The sequence below is a fragment of the Vulpes lagopus genome, chromosome 10 (assembly GCF_018345385.1).
Source record: "Vulpes lagopus strain Blue_001 chromosome 10, ASM1834538v1, whole genome shotgun sequence".
Lineage (NCBI taxonomy): Eukaryota > Metazoa > Chordata > Mammalia > Carnivora > Canidae > Vulpes > Vulpes lagopus.
Genome location: NC_054833.1, coordinates 1,850,835 through 1,863,392, shown reverse-complemented (window position 1 = coordinate 1,863,392; position 12,558 = coordinate 1,850,835). Strand labels below are relative to the sequence as shown.

Below are 12,558 nucleotides of genomic sequence, written 5' to 3'. Positions count from 1 at the left end.
GCGAATAAAGGTTTTTTCCCTCCGCTTTCAGGATGTATCGTTCTCCGATTATGACTATGAGATTAGAGAGAAGGACGACAGGAAAATCATTTGAGCGTCAGAGGAGAAATAACGCAGAAGTTATTTCGAGATGGTCGGAAAGGGAGGGTCGCGCTCGCCCCTCGGGGGCAGGGGTGGGGGATGGGAGGGAAGTGATTTGGGGGAAGGCAGGGTCCCCGGGAGGGGTCTGGCTTTCCCCGCCATCACTCTGAGCGATCCCCGGGGAGGGGTGGAAGGTGGGGGGAGGCGATGGAAAAGTATCAAGTGACACCTGAAGAAACTCAACTCTTGCCAGAGGAGTGAGCGGGGGAGGGCGGAAACCCGCCTCCCGGATGGTCGCGTGGTTGGCTTATTCCTTGGGATGTCTGACGGGTCCATCTGGAGACTACCGAGCCGGGAGAGGAGGGGCGCTGAGCATCGCGGGGCGGGTCACAGGAAGGTCTGATATCCATCAGAGGGGGTGCCCAGGCTCCGTGGCTGATTCCTCTGCGTCTGCACCCCGCACCGCCCCCTCGCCCCGGCCTCGGGTCGCAGACGCCCCCGGGTGACCCTCCGGGTTCGCCGATGGAGCCGGCGGCTGCTCTGCGCTTCACCGCGCCCGGCTCCCTTCTGCTCTTCGTGATGCTCGGCGGCCCTGCACTGCTCTCAGGTAAGGGCGCCTGCCTCCGGCTCCCGTCGGCTTTCCCGGGCGGGAGTGGGAGGTGGGGGATCAACACTTCAGTCTGCCGAGAGGTAAAATGCATCAGTACTGCGGTTGGGGTTCAAGCAACTTTCACTCCCCTCGTGTACACCGAATTTACATCATCGCCATCAGATAGAAATACAGGCAGGGCCCAAAGGCCAGCTGCACGTACAATTTTAAGTGCTTGGGTAGCTACATTTAAAATAGTAAAAAGGGACAGATGAAATAAGTTTTAATAATGCACGTTTTTTAACCCCAAATAACCAGAATATTCGTATGTAAACTTTTAATTAATGTAAGATATTATTAACAGTGAGATATTTCACATTTTTTATTCTAACATTTTAAAATGTGTGTGTGTGTACTTTTCATTTAAAGTACGTTCCAGTGGGGACTTAGTGGCTACCACAATGGACAGATCAAGTTTATCCTAGACTCCAGGCATTGTGTTACATTGGGGAATAGGGGAAAAATCTCTGTAAGCACAGGGTCTGCAGGGACAGTGCTCAGTGTGTGCTTCTTAATAAGTATTCACAACCTCGGTGGATCCCCCACCAGGCATCTGTCACTGCCAACCAACCACACTGACTGGCTCAGCTCAGGAAGCCCCTGTGGCTCTAGAAAGAATACATCTGTCCCCTGGAATAACCACTGCCTTTCCTGCCTTTGATATCTGATGGCCATGCCCTGTTCTGCTCCTTTGTTGAACAGCCCAGTTTACTGTTGTGGGGCCGACAGATGCAGTCCTGGCCATGGCGGGAGAAAACACCAGGTTTCACTGCCACCTGTCACCCGAGAAGGATGCAGAGCACATGGAGGTGCGCTGGTTCCGAGCTCAGTTCTCCCTGGCGGTGCTCGTGTATAAGGCTGGACGGGAGAGAACAGAGGAGCAGATGGAGGAGTATCAAGGAAGAACCACCTTTGTGAGCGAACATATCAACAAGGGGAGCGTGGCACTCATCATACACAATGTCACAGCCCATGACAACGGCATCTACCACTGTTACTTCCAAGAAGGCAGATCCTATGATGAGGCTGTTATGCACCTGATGGTGGCAAGTGCGTCATTTCGTTTTGCTCAGTTTTTTTCAGTGTGACCCTTAGGAAGAGTTTCTCTCCCAACCTCAGGACCATTGCAGCCCAGCAGATTTTTGCCTAGCATCCCCTTTAAACAGGAAGGTACCTCCTTCTGGCCCAAGGACCAAATGAGTGGGTTTGCCTTGCTTCAGTGTGGGCGTCAGTTCCTGAGAAGCATATGTAGAATTCCACTGTAGCCTTGAGCCAGAGTGAAGGTTTAACTCCCACAGATAATTCTTATGCCTACTAAGAGATCTCTAAGGGTCTTTCCCAGCAACTTGTTTTATAATTAATTGGATATTTTTATTGTGATATTTAATACACATCCAGAAAAACTTATAAAACATTAATATAGGGACACCTGGGTGGCTTAGCGGTTGAGCGTCTGCCTTTGGCTCAGGGCCTGGGATCAAGTCCCACATTGGGCTCCTTGCATGGAGCCTGCTTCTCCCTCTTCCTGTGGTTCTGTCTCTCTTTCTGTGTCTCTCATGAATAAATAAATAAAATCCTTATTAAAAAAGTTAATATACAGATTCGGGAACTATGAACAATAACCCATGTGACCATGATAGGCTGCCCACAGGTTTGGCTTCTGAAGCCTCTCTCCGTGGCTTGCAGATGGTCACCTTCTGGCTGTGTCCTCACATGGCCTTTCCTCTGTGTGGACACAAGCCTGGTATCTTTCTCTGTACCTACTGATCGCTTATTCACATCCAAAGGTATTGGAGGTTAGGGATCCCTGGGTGGCGCAACGGTTTGGCGCCTGCCTTTGGCCCAGGGCGCGATCCTGGAGACCCGGGATCGAATCCCACATCGGGCTCCCGGTGCATGGAGCCTGCTTCTCCCCTCTGCCTGTGTCTCTGCCTCTCTCTCTCTGTCTGTGACTATCATAAATAAAAATTAAAAAAAAAAAAATTCAAAGGTATTGGAGGTTAGAACTCCAACATTTGAATGTGGGTGGGGAGGGGGTATAATTCATAACATGCCCCCTCTCAAAATCCCCAACTGAAGCATGTTCCTAGAAGTGTTGTATGATGAGAAGTATTTCTCTTCTTCCTCTGTAATAGATACTACAAATTTATTTTCCAAAATGTTCATGCCAATATACACTCTTACCAATAGCATATGATGCTCCATATGTTTTTCATTAAGTTCAAAGACTAGTGTTTCTCATTTGATTTTCAATCGATTTCTTCTTTTTAAAAATTTTTTTCCTAAAGTTTTTATTTATTTGAGAGAGTGGCAGAACACAAGTGATGGGTGGGGGAGGGGCAGAGAGAGAAGCAGACTCCCCAGTGAGCAGGGAGCCCAATGTGGAGCTCCATCCCAGCACCCCTGGATCAGGGCCTGAGCCCAGGACAGATACTCACTCAACCAACTGAGCCACCCAGGTGCCCCTTTGGACTTTTTTTTTTTTCTTAAGCTTTATTGTCCTAATCATAACCAGAACCAATCAGGATCTAACAATAGCAGTTATTCACCACTTTATCTCTAGCATCTAGCAAGTTGCTTGACACCTAGTAGATACTTAATAAATAGTTGTAAAATGAATGAGTGAAAAACAAATACATTGCTGATATCAAACTTTCAGAGTCAGTTTAAACCATCAAGACTTTGGAGGCAATCAGAATGATGCATGGTGGTTCATCTAAAGCAACACAATTCACTAGCAATAAAATATATGCCACAAATGTGAGCCACATATATATTTTTAAAATTTTCAATAAACACATTTAAAAAAGGCAAAACAAAAAAAGGCAGAGTGGGAAAATTTATCTTTGGGCTCCCTCATATCACAGACATTCATAAGTTCATTGAACAAATCCGTTATTAACAAGCCCCTATATTCAAGTCACTATTCCAAGTAACTGAAGACAAAGTAGTGAACAAAATACAGGAAGGTTCCTGACTTCATGGAGCCCAAGTTCTAGAGAGTACAGAGAGCCCATCAATAAACTACTGAATTAAACTGTACCTTAGATGGTGGTGAGTACTGTGGAAAAAAGCAGAGAAGGGGTTGAGAGTCCAAGGGGGAGTGAGGGGAATATCTTCACTGAAAGGATGGCAAATGACCACAATTGGAGCAAAGTCAGGGAGAGATTTGTACCTCTCTGGGGGCTCCCCCAGAGGAACCAATGGGATGTCCCATTTGGCCCAGTGCCGAGAGTCTGGGGGCCAGATAGTGGACCATATACATCGTCATTTGAACCCTCTGACATTGAGAGTGAGAAGAGCCCCTGTCAGTAACCACATGGGGGAGGGCATATGGACATCCCTTGTCTCAATAGGTATTAATTTTGTTTTTTCTCCCCTTTCCCCAAATCCTAATCATATGAGAATGACTGACGCATCCAGATGATTTTATTAAAGCGTGTTCCAGGGCCAAGCCTGCTGGCCCCCTAGGAGAACTAGTGACAATGTAATCAGGAGGAGTTTGGCAAGGCTGTAGGGGAGAAGTGGCATGTCCCAGAGTTTATTAATAATGGTTTTAAGGCATGACCTTGCTCTCGGGGCCAGTGTATTATACTTTAAAAGGAACATTTGAAGGCTGGAAGAGCCTTTAAGATACACATAAATCAATGGCATTTCAGTCGATTAGACTAATGGAAGGAAGGCTTAGGGGACAGTGTGGCCTCCCCAGGAGACCCCATCTTTGTCACTTAGAAGGGCAACCTTGTATGGGATGAATAGAAAATGTTGTGGCAGGAGGATTTCTCAACCCTGGTGGCCTGATTCTTCACAGCAACACTGCACAGCTGAGTAGGATGATTTGTATGTAACAGGAAGCCTCTATTCTTTCCCTGTGAGCATGACTCAGGTCTGACCTGCCCCACTCTGAGCTGAGCTGTAGAATTGTTTATCGGTTTTTTGTTTGGTCGGTTGACTGGCTGGCTGATTTTGTCCTTATGTCTACTGTCTCAATCTTGCCCTGGCTGAACCCCATGGAACCTCATTTTGTAGAACTTATTTCCAGCTTGCCAAATTCTTTTAAATCTTCTCACACTTTAGAGTTTCTGTGCCAGTCTTTCAGGTTTTTTTTATTTTTGGTTTATTTCTTCTTGGCAAAAATCAGATGGAGCAGGTAGCTGAGACTTACATGATTGCTTTAATTTTGTCTTTTAATTTTTTGAATTGCCTTAACAAAGGAATTACTTTTTTATAATAAATTTATTTTTTATTGGTGTTCAATTTGCCAACATACAGAATAACAGCCAGTGCTCATCCCATCAAGTGCCCCACTCAGTGCCCGTCACCAATTCACCCCCACCCCCCGCCCTCCTCCTCTTCCACCACCCCTAGTTTGTTTCCCAGAGCTGGGAGTCTTTATGTTCTGTCTCCCTTTCTGATATTTCCTACCCATTTCTTCTCCAACAAAGAAATTATTTAAAAGACATTTGAATATGAGGTGCCTATGGTCAGTCTGTCAAGCATCTGCCTTCGGCTCAGGTCATCTCAGGTCCTGGAATTGAGCATCTAGTGGGGTGGGGGGCAGCGCAGGGATCTCTGCTCAGCAGGAAGTCAGCTTTTCCCTCACCCTCTCACCCTCCCTCCCACTTGTGCTTGCTCTGCCTGTCTCTCTCAAATGAATAAAGAAAATCTTTATTTTTTAAAAGATTATGTATTTATTCAAGAGAGAGCAAGAAAAAGTGAGAGAGTATGGGGATAGCAGTAGAGGGAGAGAGACAAGAAGCTTCCATGCTAAGTGTAGAGCTGAGCCCGAAGTAGAGGCAGACAAGGGTTCGATCTCAGCACCCTGAGATCATGATCTGAGCCAAAACCAAGAGTCGGTCACTTTACTGACTGTACCACCACAGGAGCCCCAATAAATAAAATCTTAAAAAAAAAAGTTTGGATGAAACAATATTGTCCAACAATAAACAGGAATTTTATTTTGCTGAGCTGTTCTAAAATTTAATTTAATTTAATTTAATTTAAGACTTTGGTGACTGCAAGACCCCTGGCTAAAGGAGCAGAAGTTTCTTAGGACTGTGCCCTTGCAGGTCTTGTACCAGTATTCTCTTTTATTAGAGACTCTTATTTTTTTAAACATTTTGCTTTTATTATTTTTAAGATCTTACTTATTTATTGACAGAGAGCACAAACAGGCAAAGCCAGACTCAGGTGAGCAGAGAGCCTGACACGGGGCTTAATCCCAGAAGCCTGAGATTATGTCATGACTCAAGCCAAAGGCAGATGCTAAACCAACTAAGCCGCCCCGGTGCCCCTTTTTAGAGATTCTTTTAAAGACAATAAGTTGGGAAGAGCTCAGAGTCAGAATTTTTTGTGATGTTCTGCTGACGTCGAGGAGATGATACTGTTAGCTTGAGGATCCCAGGAGCACCCAGATCTTTCTAATAATAGGTAGATGTTGTAGAGGAAATCCCCTGGCTGACAGGCCCCCCCCCCCCCCGAGGTAATCATCTCTGAATTGGGGTAAGGGTTCGTTCAGGATTCTAGTTCTGTCCATTCTCCTAAAAACCTGCCACTCCTGATGACCTGTGGTCCTGGAAAGCCCTGAGCCAGGAGAGAAGGGACAATCTCTTTTGGTCAGAAAGTTTCCTAAGATTCTGATGGCCTGACAGGCTTCTATCCTTCTCCTGTGACTCCAGAGCCTCAGGAGACCACCAAGACTGAGCAGTCCTCCCAGGACAGAAAGAGAAATCCTCAACCGGCCTGTTTCAGGTCAGAGCGGACACACTCACCCAGAAGGGAGAAAACTAAATTCTCTGACTGAATGAAGCAATCGACAAACAATTAGTATGAGACAGATGGAGGTGTGCCACTGTGATGGGGTCAGAGCCCAAAGCGAAGTGCCATGTCATCCTGTCCTCAGAGATCTCATGATTTATTGGCACATTGGTCTCCTGATGTTATCCCCGATCAGGGTCTTTTTCCTTCCTTCCTCTCCTCTATCTCTCCCCGCCTCACAGAAGGGCTACTGTGGGAATGTGTAGAATACCCATAACCAGCTTTAGTGGCCACTGGTGACTTGCTGTCTTCCTCTTCCCCTTGGCATTCCCTGTTGAGAGCTGATCTAAGACACTCAGGCTAAGACACCATTGCCTTTTTAGCTGTTCCCTGGTCTCTGTCCCCAGGCCTGGGCTCTAAGCCCCTCATTGAAATGAAGGGCCACGAGGATGGAGGTATCCGGCTAGAGTGCACATCCATAGGGTGGTACCCAGAGCCCCATGCCACGTGGAGGGACCCTTATGGGGAGATCATGCCAGCCCTGGAGGAGGCTCACACTGTGGATGCGGATGGCCTCTTCATGGTCAGCATGGCTGTGATCATCATGGACTTCTCTGTGAGGAACGCATCCTGCTCTGTCAACAACACCCTGCTTGGCCAGGAGAGGGAAACTGTGATTTTCATCCCAGGTTAGTTCCCTGCCCTCTGGAGGCTCATCACATGGAGGCAGGATCTTCAGACATATTAGAGCCTGGAGGAGGGATGGGTAGGTAGAGGCGTGGGGTGGAAGGGTCCTAAGCCCTGAATAGCTGGCAGCTGCAGCTGAGGCGAGACCTCTCCCCTTGTCTTTTCTCAAGGGCAAAATCAAAGTCTTCTCTGATTGTCTTTTCTCTGTCACGGTTCTTATCCTGTAGCAATTTTTTTTAAATTTTATTTATTTATTTATTTAAGTAATCTCTACACCCAGCGTGGTGCTCAAACTTATAACACCCCCAGATCAAGAGTCACACACTCTTCTTCCTGAGCCAGCCAGGTGCCCCGTTGCAGCAATTTTTAAATATTTAGGACAATCGTAAATGTAGAGTGGCCTGAGCAAGTGGCTACACCCAGAGGTGCTGCCTGCTGAGTGTCTCCCTTCCTGCCCATGGAATTTCTTAAGGTAGGGGTCGGTGGGTGGGAGTCTAACTACAGACATGCATGAATCCATTCAACAAATACACAACAAGTATCACCTATGTTCAAGGCACTGTTCTAAAGACCAAAGGTAAATCAATGAACAAAATACATAAAGATCCCTACCATCATGGAGCTAACATTCTAGAGGGGCAGAGAGCAATAGGTGAAATAATGAAACTGCAGATTGTATCAGATGGTGATAAGTACTATAGAAGAAACTAATTGGGGGAGGGGACAGGGCATGCTGGGGGATGAGGGAGTTGTCATTATAAATAGGATGGTCAGTGAAGTCTTCACTGAAAAGATGCCATTTGGGCAAGTGAGGCATGAGCTGTGCAGATATTTGAACCAAGCAACGCCATTAGCAGAAACAGCACATGAAAAGGGCCTGAGGCAGGAGTATGGAGCTTAGAGCCTGGAGCTTAGAGCCTGGAGGAAGGATGGGTAGGTAGGAGCTCCTCTGGCAGCTTCAAGGAACCCCAAGAGGCAGGTGTGGCTGGTGGACAGGCAGTGAGTTAGTCTGAGCGTGATAGGAAACACTACAAGGCTTGGAGCAGAGAAGTAACATGATGGCACTTAGGCTGATAGCTGAGGACAGAAGCAGGGGTAGGGATGATATTGCCTGCAATATTTCAGGCAAGGAGGGATGGCAGCTTGTGCCAGGTGGCGGCTGTGGTGGTTCAATGGGACCATGGGATCATGACTTGAACCAAAGACAGACACTTAACCAACTGAGCCCCCCAGGCACCTCCTCTGTGGGGTTTCTGGCAGAGCAGGGACCCCAGGAAGCTCTTTCCATGTGCATCTTGTCCTGGGTCTCCTTCTTCTAAGTGGGACCTTTCTGGCTCCCTGTTCAGAGTCCTTTGTTCCCAGCACATTCCCCTGGATGGTAAGCCTAGCTGCTGTCTTGCCTTCTCTGCTCCTCTTCTCCGCTGGAAGCATCTGTCTCGTCAGGAAACTCCACAGGGGAAAAGAGGTCGAAAATGAAGCGAAAGAAGTTGCATGTGAGGAACCGGAAAAAGAACAAGTGGAAAAAGAGAAAGAACGTCAAATCCGAGGTAAAAGATGGGAGGACAGGTTACGGCCACACAGGGACACAGCTCTGACAGCTGGAAGCCTGGGGGTGGGGAGTTGGGAATGAATAGAGGCCACAGCCAGGGACTGGGGACAGTGGCATTTGGGGACTGACCCTACCGGCTTGCCTGCTGCCTCCTGCAGACACTGGGCCCTCACCTGTGTGCAGCCCCAGACCATCTAACAAAAGCAAACCTAATAAGTACTGATAATACTGCCACTGGCTCACAGATGGTTTCTGGAATCTTGACAGCTCCATAGGGAAAGGCAGGGGAGGAGGGGTGCTCACAAAGGGCCCATTGTTTACTGCAAACCCCAATTCTCTTATTTCTTCTTTCAAGGACATTAGTTGGCTTCTGTTTCTTTTTTCAGAGCAACTTCAAGAAGAATTGAGTAAGTGTGCCATGTCCGGGGGTAGCCCATGCTATTCTGTACTCTGCTGGGCTAGTCACTGGCTCCTGCAGCTCACATCTCTGTTCCCCTTGCAGACTGGAGACGATCCCTGCTACATGCTGGTGAGCACCCTGGACATGCCCTCAGGCTTCAAGCCCTGCCCCCAGGCCAGCCAACAGGGCACATTAGAGGTCACAAACAGGGGACTGGGGTTCCTTCACCAGCTGGTCCGCTCTGCCATTAAGGAATTCCCACAGCTCCTGAAGGATGCTGTGGCTTACTTCCCATTGTCCTCTTGTTTAGAATAATTTGATCTATGCTTACCAGACATTTACCATACATAATGGACCACCCCATAGGTTACATTTTACTAGTTGTTACTCTTTGAATCCTGGATTACTTTGGAAGATGGTATAGATTCCGCAGGGTTGGAGAACCATGTGTTGGAAAAGCAATAAGCTTCCTCACGCCCCCTGTAAGGGTGGCTGCTTGGGGAACCAGAATACCTTCCTGCTCCTTGGGAACACTGATGCTCTGTGTATGGCCTGTGATGGAAGCAAGGGTTGAGCACAGTGGAGAGCATAGGATCCAAAGGCCCCATCCTAGAGAGTGCTTTGCATCTTATGATTTCTCCCCTTCTGCTCAAAAGCACTGAGGAATCCTGGTTCTACCAGATACCATCGTACTTGCACCTTTCCTTTGTAGGTGAATTTCAAAACTGCCAGAGTCAGACATATCAACAAATCACGTTAATACAATAAGAATGTAGATCAGCTGAGAAATACCTATAGGGGTGGAATCTGCAGAATGTCGGGGTATGCAGCCTTTCCCACATCCAGAGAAGTCAGAGACAGAGGCTGCAGACCCATGTTGCTAAAGCAGAAGCAGGTTGGCTTGTGGAGACGTCACCCTCCCTTTGTCCCCTGTGTGGGGTGCTCTTGTGAGTCATTGAAATCTGTTGTTACCTGGTTAAACTGGTGCCGTACAGAGAATCAATGAAAGGACTTTTCACTACTTGGGAATCTGCAGGGAAAAAATTGCATTCACTGCTTCACTGGGAGAGGGGGCAGGATGGGCCTCTTTTCTGGTTTAGGCCAGATTGTAAAATTCATTCACTCAAGAGAGTCCCTGCCCCGCCTGTGTCTTGAATAGAAAAGGGGGCTGACCTAAGAATGTGGAGAAAAAGTGGGAGCCATTAATTTCCATTCGTTAAACTTCCTGCATTTTTTTTTTTAAGATTTTATCTATTTATTCATGAAAGACACAGAGAAGCAGAGATACAGGCAGAGGGAGAAGCAGGCTCCCTGTGGGGAGCCACATTCAGAGCTCAATCAGATCTGAGGACCTGGGACCCCAGGATCACAACCTAAGCCAAAGGCAGATGCTTAACTACTGAACCACCAGGTGTTCCCTTCCCATATTTTTTTAGAGCCCTGATTGTCCTCTCCCTGGGGCCAGGCCCCTGTCACACAGGAGGGAGAAGTGTCACCTCCCAGATTCTGTGAGCTAGCTGCCTGGGAATTGGGACCTAGGGGCCTCCATGGAAAAGGCGGCCACACAGGGATCTCCCACCACCTTCCTGGGACCTCTCTGGAGCACAGGGATAGCCCATCTCTTGGGACCCCAGGCCTCACACTGACACTTCCTCTGCAGCTGATGTGGTGCTTGACCCCGACAGTGCTCATCCTGAGCTCTTCCTGACAGAGGACAGAAGAGGAGTGAGACGAGGCCCCTCCAGGCAGAGTGTCCCTGACAACCTGGAGAGATTTGACTGCCGGCCTTGTGTCCTAGGCCTGGACAGCTTCTCCTCGGGGAGGCATTACTGGGAGGTGGAGGTGGAAAATGTGATGGTGTGGGCCGTGGGGGTTTGTAGAGACAGCGTTGAGCGGAAAGGGGAGGCCCTGTTGGTTCCTCAGAATGGCTTCTGGACCCTGGAGATGTTTGGAAACCAGTACCGGGCCCTGTCTTCCCCCGAGAAGATTCTCCCCGTGAAAGAGCGTCTTCGCCGAGTGGGCATCTTTCTGGACTATGAAGCTGGAGATATCTCCTTCTACAACATGAGGGACAGATCACATATCTACACATGTCCCCGGTCACCCTTTTCTGGGCCCCTGAAGCCTTTCTTCAGGCTGGGGTCTGATGATAGTCTGCTCCTCATCTGCCCAGCCTTCACTGGGGCCCGGGGGGTCACGGTGCCTGAGGGCGGCCTGATCCTCCACAGGACGGGGCCCCATCGCAGCCACCATCAGTTCCCTGGCCTCAGACCCAAGTAGAGAAGCCCTGGCCCTCCTGCCACCATAGCACAGCACCCCTGGAAGGAAATGGGCCCTTCTTCCCTCTGGGCACCTGAGAGAACCTCCTCCAGAGGCTCCTTTCACACTCTTTTCAGGCCCAGCCCCTCATTAGGCTGCTGCTTTAGGAACTCATTTGCTGGTATCGTGGGGTAGGGGCCAGTTCCAAGAAGGGCCACCACATGGCTCACACCTAAGAGGAACGTGTGAGAAAGTGACAGGTTTTCAGATCAGAGTGACTCAGGGTGAAGGCAGCTGAACACACCAGGCTGCCAGGGGAGGGAAGCCACATGTGGAGGTCAGGCATAGAGGAAGCCAGCCAGGGGTTGCATAGGGACCTAGGGTGTGGGTGCTCTGAGCCTTGCCATGACAGCTGAGGGAGCTCTGGAGCTGGTGGTCCGTTCCCACTCCTCCCCTGGCATCTCCAGACCACACAGCACAACTCTCCTGGCCTCCAAGCTAAAGGAGGATGAGGATAAAGACACATCTCAGCCTGGCTCAGGTCTTCCCTCAATAGCCTAGAAGTCAATACTCAGTTCCTGAGTATGGCCTAAGGTTTATGGTCCCAGCTGAGCAGGTGAGTACCCCCAACCTGGCAGGTCCCCAGGTTCAGGTTCAGTGGGGAAAGCAGCTAACCTCAGGCTGCCTTTAAACATTAACAGTTATGGAGAGGGTCTCTTGAGTGGTGCAGTTGGTTGAACGTGCGACACTTGATTTCAACCCAGGTTATGATCTCAGGGCCCTGAGATCCAGCCCCTTGTCTCTGTGCTTAGTGAGAAGTCTGCTTGAGATTCCCTCTCTCCCTCTCCTTCTGCCCTTCCCCCACTCTTACTAAATAAATAAAACCTTAAAAATAAACAAAAATTTTAAAAATTATTGAGGGCCTCAAAGAGCTTTTGCTCAGCTGGGTTATATCTGCCAATATTTATGGCATTAAAGATGGAAACTGAGACATTTAAAAAATGTATTTGCAATTTATATTAAAATAGCAATAATAAACCCATTATAAGTTAATATAAAAATGTGTTATGAAAAATAACTTGTTTCTAAAGTAAAATAGATTTTATTGAGAAATGTAGCATTCTTTAAGGTTTTCACAAATCTAATATCTGGCTTTCACTAAAAGATGGGCTAGAC

General features: G+C 48.2%; 1 protein-coding gene across 2 annotated transcripts; it reads left to right on the top strand.

Annotated features, from left to right (window-relative positions):
* The first annotated feature begins 358 nt into the window (after nt 1-358).
* LOC121500076 (butyrophilin subfamily 2 member A2-like) lies at nt 359-12,207 on the top strand. Of its 2 annotated transcripts, XM_041771521.1 has the most exons (8): nt 359-662; nt 4,271-4,283; nt 4,808-4,829; nt 6,895-7,176; nt 8,521-8,690; nt 9,112-9,130; nt 9,226-9,252; nt 10,784-12,207. In XM_041771521.1, exons 1-8 carry the CDS (start codon nt 604-606, stop codon nt 11,401-11,403), a joined length of 1,212 nt encoding a protein of 403 aa, XP_041627455.1. In that variant the 5' UTR covers nt 359-603; the 3' UTR covers nt 11,404-12,207. The 2 variants fall into 2 exon arrangements, with proteins under 2 accessions (XP_041627455.1, XP_041627456.1); XM_041771522.1 differs by lacking the exons at nt 4,271-4,283; nt 4,808-4,829 and adding an exon at nt 1,433-1,780 and having other exon boundaries at nt 359-688; nt 8,521-8,721; nt 9,110-9,130.
* Nucleotides 12,208-12,558: the final 351 nt, after the last annotated feature.

Excerpts from the sequence above, each read along its gene's own strand:
- LOC121500076 (XM_041771522.1), top strand. The coding sequence starts at position 604 with ATGGAGCCGGCGGCTGCTCTGCGCTTCACCGCGCCCGGCTCCCTTCTG. Across the intron at positions 7,177-8,520 it reads AACTGTGATTTTCATCCCAG|AGTCCTTTGTTCCCAGCACA; the intron begins GTTAGTTCCCTG and ends CTCCCTGTTCAG. Across the intron at positions 8,722-9,109 it reads GAAAGAACGTCAAATCCGAG|AGCAACTTCAAGAAGAATTG; the intron begins GTAAAAGATGGG and ends TTCTTTTTTCAG.